This window comes from Bos indicus x Bos taurus, chromosome 15 (assembly GCF_003369695.1).
Source record: "Bos indicus x Bos taurus breed Angus x Brahman F1 hybrid chromosome 15, Bos_hybrid_MaternalHap_v2.0, whole genome shotgun sequence".
In the NCBI taxonomy this organism is placed as follows: Eukaryota; Metazoa; Chordata; class Mammalia; order Artiodactyla; family Bovidae; genus Bos; species Bos indicus x Bos taurus.
Window position 1 is genome coordinate 55,607,746 of NC_040090.1, and position 9,511 is coordinate 55,617,256.

A 9,511-nucleotide genomic window follows, 5' to 3' on the forward strand; every position below is an offset into this window, starting at 1 on the left:
ATGTTCCCCACCCCCACCCCCCATCTCTCACCGTACTTCACCTTCTCTCTTCTCCTCCCCCAAGCTGGAAATTTTTCCATAGTATAACAAGAACGCTAATCTTGCTTCTGTTCATCTCTCATCTGTATTGTGAATCCATTTTTCTAAGGGCCTGGGCTTTTGGAATCTAAAAATAGGAGGAGAGACATTATCTCTCTGCATTTGGGTGTCAAACTCTCAGAGGATAACTTGGCTGCTGTAACAGAAGAAGGGTCAGGAGCATGGGAGAGGGAAAGAGAGAGAGAAAGGCTTGGGTGGGGGAAATTGTGAAATATTTATAGAAGATGTGGTATATATACACAGTGGAATATTACTCAGCCATTAAAAGAATGAAATAAGGCTATTCGCAGCCACATGGATGGACCTAGAGAGTTTCATACTGAGTGAAGTAAGTCAGAGAAGGAGAAATATTATATATATTATATATATAATTATATAATATTATATATAATATATTATATATAATCATATATATTTATTATATAATTTTATATATATTTTATTTATATTTATATTTATTTATATAAATATTTATATAAATTTTATATATTATATATATTATATTTTATAAATTTTTATATAATATATATTTTATAAAATTTTATAAAATATATTATATATTTTATATATATTTTTTATAAAATTTATAAAATATATAAAATATATTATATATTTTATAAATTTTTATATATTATATATTTTATAAATTATATAAATATAAATGTTTATATAAATATTTATATTATTTATATAAATTATATATAATTTTATATATATTGTATAATTTATTATATATATAATTATATAATATTATATATATAATATATATAATAATATATATTATATATATTATATAATATTATATTATATAATATATTATATGTGGAATCTAAAAATAAATGACCTTACTTACAAAACAGAAAGAGACTCACAGACTTAGAAAATGAATTTATGGTTGCCGGGCGAGGGTGAAGGGATAGTTAAGGACTTTGGGAAGATCATGTACACACTGCTGTATTTAAAATGGATAACCAACAGAAACCTATCATATAGCACATGGAACTCTGCTCAATGTTGTGTGCCAGCCTTGATGGGAAGGGTGTTTGGGGGAGAATGAATACATTATATGCGTGGCTGAGTCCCTTCACTGCTCACCTGAAACTATCACAACATTGTTAATTGGTTGTACCTCAATACAAAATGTTTTGGCATTAAAAAAATAAAAATAAAATTTAGAAAAAAAGAAAACAGTCTCATCACTTGATGATAGTAATGACAACAATGATAATGATGGTGGCGCTAGTGGTAAAGAATCGCCTGCCAATGCAGAAGACATAAGAGACATGAGTTTGATCCCTGTGTCAGAAAGATCCCCTGGAAAAGGATTTGGCAACCCACTCCAGTATTCTTGCCTGGAAAATTCCTTGGACAGAGAAGTCTGGTGGGCTACAGTCCAGGGGGTCACAAAGAGTCAGACACGACAGCACACCCTGCTGCTGCTAAGTCGATTTAATCGTGTCCGACTCTGTGCAACCCCATAGACGGCAGCCCACCAGGCTCCTCCGTCCATGGGCTTTTCCAGGCAAGAGTACTGGAGTGGGGTGCCACTGCCTTCTCCGCTGAGCATACACACAACATTAATTGAGCACTTCCTGTATGTCAGGTCTGCTCCCAAGTGCTCTGTATACAGCATCTCCATTAATCACCACCACAACTCCATGTGTATTTATTATTATAGTAATTTTTCATAAGAGCAAATTGAAGTCTAGTGAGGGAGAGGGATTTACTCAGGTCCCACATTTTACAAATGATGGGTGTGGGCTTCAGACACAAACCTGGTGTACACCAAAGGCTGTACCTCCTGGCCTCATGGAACTCCTCTAGAGCCTGAGGATACCAGGCCCTGTAGATGGGAAATTACTCCATTTTTCCACACTCCCGGCCCCTCACCCAGCAAGAGTGGGCTGTCCCTCCTCTTCCTGCCGTGCCCTGGGAAGGGCTGAATCATCCCCGTTTGTCCCCATGGTCAGCCTCTCCCTGCAAATTGGGCTTCCTACTTTGCTTCTGCTTCAGTAGGTTTCCAATCTCTCTCTCTTCTTCCTTCTCTTTGTCTCTTTTTCTCAGTGTGGCTTAACAAATAAAATATAAATTTAGCTGAGAGCTTATACCACAAAAAGGGAAGAAGTGATGAGTATAAGCAGCTAACAGAACCCAGGGGGTTAACACCCTGCTACCACACATGAAGGTCTTGTGGGGAGAGGACTGAGGATCTGTGTGTCTTTGCTCTTGGGGGTATTCAGACTGCCTTTGCTGCTTCCTGAAGAGATGTCCTGGGCTCCTCCCCAAAGAGCAGCGTCTTTATCAACAAGTAGAAAGCTGCAGCTTCTGGAAGGTGGCCCAACTCCAAATTATTTCTACTGTCAGAGGACTGCTACTTTGGAACAACAAGCTAACTCTTAAAAAAAAAAAAAAAATCAAATATCAGCCATTGACATCTTAGTATAGCTGAGGTTAACCAGCTAGCCCAGATCCAGAGTCTTTTATTTTATTTTTTTTTAAAGATACAAGCACCTCAATGTGCAAAGCAGCACTGTTTTTTTTTTTTTTTTTCCTTTTTTGAAGATTTTTTGGATGTAGACCATTTGCACAGTCTTTGTTGAAATTGTTAGAATATTGCTTCATTTGTTTATGTTCTTGTTTTCTGGCCATGAGGCACATGGGAATCTTAGCTCCCTAACCAGGGATCGAACCCACACCCCTGCATTGGAAGGCAATGTCCTAACCACTGGACCACCAGGGAAGTTCCCAAGATCCAGATTCTTAGGGGACAGTCATTTTGATGGCAGTGAGGTGGGAGGAGAGGAAACTTGGAACAGGGTGCAATCAGTTGAGTCCGGGGCTGCGAGAGGGCTCTGGGCAGCTGGGCGAAGGCTGTGTGTCTCTGCAGGTGACGCCTCCATCAGCACCTTGGGCCTGATCCTCTGCGTGGGGCTGTCGCTGCTGCTCGTGTCCATCCTGGGCTACAGCCTGGCCAAGTGGTACCAGCGGGGGTACTGCTGGGAGGGTGAGTGAGCGCGGACCTTGTCACCCCAGCCCAGCCCAGCCCCTCCTCTTCCATGGTAGTCGGCCAGGCCAGATGGGGCAGCAAACTCTTTAGAATGGTGTCATGCAAAAATATTTCCTGCGGTGGCAGCAGTGGTCGAAGACTTGGGTGGGGTGGCTGAGCCCTTGGGGTGGCTGAACCCTTGAGTTGGCGGGGGTAGGGTTCTGGGGCCTTTATTGAATGGGGGGTTTTTCCCACACCCAGCAAGCAGTCGGCTTCCTCCTCCCTCAGAACTCACAGGAGTCCACTCCCAGGCCTGTGTGGGCCCCAAGGCCAAGGGTGATGGGCTAGACTGCCTAAGCTCCAGATGTCTTTTCTACCCCTGGCTCCTTGTCCTCTCTTCTCCTGCCTGTTTGTCTCGGGGCCTTCTCCTGAGCTTGCTGATGCTTCAGTCCCACTGGGCATCTCCTGGAATTTGCTGGGGGTGGCCCCAACTCTGATTCACATCTTAATTTCCCATAGAACCCAGGAGATCTGGGAGGGTGTACTAGAGTCCTGGGGGCTTACCAGGTGGTGCTAGTGGTAAAGAACCTACCTGCCAGTGCAGGAGACATAAGAGACGTGGGTTCCATCCCTGGATTGGGAAGATCCCTGGAGGAGGGCATGGTGACCAACTCCAGCATTTTTGCCTGGAGAATCCTGTGGACAGAGGAGCCTGGTGGGCTACAGTCCATAGGGTCGAAAAGAGTTGGACACGAAGTCACTTAGCATGCACTAGAAGCAGAGAACATTTCCTAGACCTGCAGTTAAATTCAACAGCTTCCACGGATGTTTGTTGAGCACCTACTATGTGCCAACGTACTTGTGCCTAATATGATTTAAAAAAAAATTCCATGTGAAGATGAAATTTTTAGTCTCTGTGTTTTTTTTTTTTTTTTTTTAAACAAAGATATGAGGCTAGAGTCACAGAGTTGGAAAGTGGTGGAGTCTGGATTCCAGCCTCCTTCCCAGAATCATTAGTGCCCTTAATGGAGAGATCCCCAGTGGCAGGATCTATCCTCAAAGAGCTGGTGTTTCTGTCTAGAAAGAAGGGAATGTACCCAAGAGTTTGGAGCAGGAAGAAAACACTGAAGGAGCCTGGGAACCTCCCATGACATCCTGAGGCCCAGCCTAGCCATCCACACCTCCCAGACAGGCATGAGGGTGGAACATATGCTCCCAGAAGAGTGGTGGGTCACTCTCCCTGGAGGTACCAACCCTTTCTTTTCTTATTGTCTTTCTAGGGCCTAATTTTGTCTTCAACTTGTACCAAATCCGGTGAGTAGATTCAGGACAGATCGGAGTGGGATGGGTGGGGGAAGGCTATGTATGCTTGAGAAAGAATCAAAGATGGAGCTCAAACTTATTACTTCCCTTCCCTGTCTCCTCCCCATGGAGGAGCAAGCAAGAGAAAAGGGTGGAGCAGGGTCCATGTAGAAAGTTCCATGAAAGAAAACTTTAACACAGACAGGACATGGAAGATCCTAATGACAGTGATCTACTTCATCATCTGGGTGGGCATCATCTGTTCATCCATCCATTCATATATTCACTCACCCATCATTTATTCAGTAAAGATTCTATTGCAGTAAGTATTGTGGCCTTAGTTTCTAAGGGTACAAAGATAACTTGGCATAGTATCTGTCTTTAAGCTGCCCACGGTGGACACATGCCTGGTTACAGATATAATCTCAGACATAACATGCTGTCCAAAGAGAGGAGCAAATGAAGACAACTGGGGATTCAAGGAGTGTCCTGAGTTATTGCAAGAAGATTCAGAAAGTCCTCCTGTGATAAGTCGTTTCATCTGGTCTCTGCCACACAGCAGGCCTGCTTCTCATCTGGCCCAAGGGTTGGGTAACTCTCATTCCAGAAAATAAGTCAGTGAGTCACTGCTGGAAGTTTTTCCCATGCTCTGGTCCCAGAGAGAGGCCAGGTTCTCAGCCCCAGTAACTTGATTGGATGGTCTCTCTCAGGAACCTGAAGGATCTGGAGATGGGTCCTCCCTTCACCATCAGTGGCCACATTAGCAGTTCAGATGGAGGCTACATGAAGTTCTCAGACAGGCTGGTCTGATGAGGGGAGTGTCAACTTTCTGGAGCCCCAGAGAGGTGAGTGGAACATTGGTGAGCTCCTGAGTGAACCTGATGTCCCAGTGTGGTCCTCAGGTGGTTCAGGCACCCAAGCCTAGCACCAAAGATGGCTTGGAACCCACAGATAATGTGGTTCATCCTCCGGGGAGTGAGTGCTGTAGGAGATGATCTTGAGAGCAAAGACCTGGGATCATGCTGTCCCTGCCTCTTGCTCCACTGGGTCGCTCCTTTTACTCCTGTCCACCTGATCCATGCCTTTCTTTCCTTTCTAATCAGATGGAAGTTTTTAGAATGGAGCTTTCTATCTCAACCCTTTGCTCTGAGATGAAGGCTCCAGATGGCCACCCTCTCCAAGAAGCATCACTGTAGAACTTCTGAACTTGTTGAACTTTCTAAGCCCAGGAGCCGTTCTTGCTTCCTGGCTGGTGAACCCCATGATCACACCTTTCCTTGCCTGCCTTTAAGCCCATCCCTCTTTGCATCACAGTTGCTTTCTCCCATCTAAACACTTTTCCCTTCCAGCAGTCCCTCATGGACCCTCAGTTTGATTTCTCTCCCATCTCCACATAGGACCCCACACTCAGCTCCTCTATATGTTTCTCCCTCTGCCCATATGTGATGGTTCAGAGCAGCAGTCCCCAATCTTTTTGACATCAGGAACCAGTTTTGTGGAAGACAATTTTTCCACAGATGGGCATGGGGGGTGGTTTCGAGATGATTCAAGCATTTTCATTTATTGTGCAATTTATCTCTATGATTAGTACATCAGTTCCACCTCAGATCATCCGGCTTTAGATCCCGGAAGTTGAGGAGCCCTGGTTTAGAGGAATCCTTTCCAAGACTCATTTCTTTGTCATGTCCCCTTATCTTTTTCTGCAGGAGGAGGCTCCTGGCTCAGAATCCACCCCTCTTGGGCTTCCCCTGCCTTCAACCCCTGGGTCTTCAAGGCCTGGCCTGGCCCCTCTTGTGAACATTGAGGAGTCTTCTCTTGGGACACCCCAGCCTGCAGCGTGAGAGTCCCCGGGAGAGTCAGACCTCTGGGAACAAACTCTGTGATGTCACAGCGGCTTTCTCACAGAAACCAAGAGAAGGCCATTTCCTGAGGGGGAGGGGCTGGTTCCTGGGGGGCTCCTGAGCCTGTGGCCACAGGTTCCAGGTGCCCTGGAGAGCAGAGCCCTCCCAGCTGGGCGGCGTGGGTGGGGCTTGGAGATTCCGGAGGGGAGCTCTCCATTGGGCATCCCCAGCCACTTCCCCTGGGGGACTGACACCAGGGCCAGAAAACCTGTCATAGCCTCCACAGGCAAAGTCATGTGGGAGGAAGGGTCATTCCAGATGCTTTTAAACCTTCCTACCAGAAGCCAACTTCTCCTGAGAGCTGTATACTGAGCTTAGGCCTTGACTCTGCCCTGCCCCCCTCTGCCCTGGGTTCTGGCACTTTCCGCAAGTCCCCCCACCTCACTACCCAACCCCTCATGCCCTCCCACACATCTGTCCACCACCTGTGTCTGTTTCCCTTGCTACTGACCAGCGTCTGTGCCTCCCAGACAATTTTGAGGGCAGTACTGAGAACAGTCTAGAGACAAATTCTTATTTTTAGGTTCCTGTGATGGGGAGGGCCTGGTGTAGATAGCTGTCTCTCCCATGTACTCCATTTCCTGTGCAAGGCCTGCCTTGTAATGTGGAAAGTGGACCAGAAATGGTGAGAATGGGGGAAGAGGAACCTAGATTAGCCTGAAATAAACCAGATAATGCACATGGGAAATCAACAACCAAGTATAGCTTAGTGGACAGAACAGTTAGTTCATGAGTCATGACTCCTTCCTCCAGTCTATACCTTACTGGACCTGAGGTGGGGCCCAAACTGGGATGTCAGCTTGCATGCTAAGCTGCTTCAGTTGTGTCTGACTCTGTGCGATCCATGGACTGTAGCCTGCCAGGCTCCTGTTCACGGGATTCTCCAGGCAAGAATACTGGAGTGGGTTGCTGTTTCCTTCTCCGGGGGGTCTTCCCAAGCCAGGGATTGAACCTGTGTCTTCTGCATTGGCAGACGGGTTCTTTACCACTAGCGCCTCCTGGGAAGCCCCGGGATGTCACTTTAGTAGGTACTTTATGCAGCATTGTTCAGTCCAGAGGGACTGAATTCCTGAGGCAGCTGTGGATGGAGCAGGGTCTAATGGAGGTCCTGCCATTGGTGAAAACAGCAGTTAGAGCTACCAGCCACTGGTCTCCCTGACAATGTCCCAGAACAAGGCCAATAATATACAGAGGCCCAAGACCATAATAGGTGAAGAGAAAAGTCACATTTGTCCTCCTGTCCTCTCTTTTCTGAAGCCTGGTTTCTTTCTTGTTTTGGATTTTAACAGATTGACTTGCCAGGGCCTGGGGGCCATTCTCCCGACAGAGCCAGGTTACAACTTAATAAGCCAAGTCTCTGCCTTTGGAGGTCTTTGGCTGGGCCCCAACTCCTCTATTCCTGGGTAGGTGGAGGTGGGGAGGGGCCCCCTAGACTCTGGACCCCTCCCTTCCTTGAAGGCCCACTGGGAGAGGTGTGGGGAGGGGCTACGGGCTGACCTGGTGCCCTTCCTCCTTGCATTTCAGTTCTGAGGGCTAAGCACCATTGCTTAACCCAAGGGGGTGTCCAGTATCAGTAAACGCTCAGCTGCGCCCTGCTCAGTATGGATCCTGGGTCTGCAGCCCTGGCAGGGCCTCCCTAACCCCTGAAAGTGACCTGGGGAAACCTCAAAGGCTAGGGTCCTGGGCCCAGGTGGTCTTGGCCCCAGGTTTGATGGCTGCAGGTAGGGAGACAGGGACAGCTGCCCTAGGCTGGGAGAATGGAGGGTATTTCCTATCCTGGGGAGCGGAACTGAGACCCCGCCACTTCCTCTTTTTGGGTCCTCTGACGTGTTCCCTGTCCTCTCTGCCTCCCCCTCGTTTTCCTCACTTCCGGTGTCTGACTGGCTAATGCAGCTTTCTTTACCCTGGACTCTACATCTTTCTGTTGGGGGCAGATTCCAGCTCATTCAGAAATGGCGAGGGAGCAGATGTCTAGAAATCTGGCTCCAAGTCTGGTTATTTGCTGGGCACCTTGACCCATGGCGATGCCAGCACCGCCCCCGCCACCCAGGCCTTCCCCTTCCTCGTAACTTTTCTTCACCTCCCTGGCCCCAGGAGCCAGGAGGCAGTCATGGACAGCCCGCAGTTCCGTGGACTGGCTGTTCCCAGGCCACTGACTGACACCCTGTTCCTCTTTGGAGTCTTTGCCAAGGCTGTTCTCCTGCCTAGAATGCCTTCTCCCCCCGACCCCCACCCCCGGCCACATCTAATCTCCATGGTTGGCTCAAGTCTCATCTTTCCTGTGGCTTCCCTTGGACTCTAGACTTGATGCCACCCAAGCAGGCAGGGTTAAGTCCCACAGGTTTTTAGTAACCATTAAAAGTGGAGTCAATAGGAGGTGCTTAATAAATGCCAGCTGAGTGGAAGGAAACACCCACTGTGGCCACAGAAGCCTGCCTGGTGCTAGAGAAAGATGCTCAGGTGACATGAGGAAGAGAAGAAACTGCTTATACAGTGCAGAGTCTGCAGAGTGCAGTGCACTTCCACACACACCACTGTGTCTTGAGCCTGGTGGCAACCTTGTGATGTGGAGACGACTATCAGTCTCATTTTACATATAGAGAGATTGATGCTCAGAGAGTTGGTATTCTTTGCCTAAGGCTGCACAGCCAGCAACTGACAGAGGCAAGGCCTCATGGATACAGCCCGACCTCTGGGCTTGGAGGGAGGAGCACTGTAGAACAGGGTCTGGGGTAGAACCTGTCCTGCCATGCTGTGTGGTCACGGGCAGTCACTTCACCATCCTGGGATTAAATTGCAGCATCTGGCACTTAAGGGACTACTTCCTCAAGACCCCTCTCTGTTACTTGAAGCAGAAAAAGAGTCCTATCTTTTTTTTTTTTCTTTTCCAAATCTCTGGGCTCTCTGAGAATTGGGCCATAAAGAAAGCAGAATGCTGAAGAACTGATGCCTTCAAACTGTGGTGCTGAAGAAAACTCTTGAGAGTTCCTTGGACAGCAAGGAGATCATACCAGTCTATCTTAAAGGAAACCCTGAATATTCATTGGAAGGACTGAGGCTGAAGCTGAAGCTCCAATACTTTGGTCACCTGATTCGAAGAGTGACTCATAGGAAAAGACCCTGATGCTGGGAAAGACTGAGGGCAGGAGGAGAAGAGGACAACAGAAGATGAGATGGCTGGATGGCATCACTGATGCAATGAACATGAACTTGGGCAAACTCT

At 47.3% G+C, this 9,511-nt stretch overlaps 1 protein-coding gene across 1 annotated transcript in view; it reads left to right on the plus strand.

Annotated features, from left to right (window-relative positions):
- SMIM35 (small integral membrane protein 35) overlaps positions 1–7,157 on the plus strand; it is a 54,911-nt gene extending 47,754 nt beyond the window's left edge. The window contains exons 3-5 of the mRNA XM_027562086.1: positions 2,856–3,103; positions 4,366–4,399; positions 5,098–7,157. Coding sequence (XP_027417887.1) covers positions 2,856–3,103; positions 4,366–4,399; positions 5,098–5,197 — 382 coding nt within the window. The 3' untranslated portion in view covers positions 5,198–7,157. The remainder of the gene's footprint in view (positions 1–2,855; positions 3,104–4,365; positions 4,400–5,097) is intronic.
- The last annotated feature ends 2,354 nt before the right edge of the window (positions 7,158–9,511 follow it).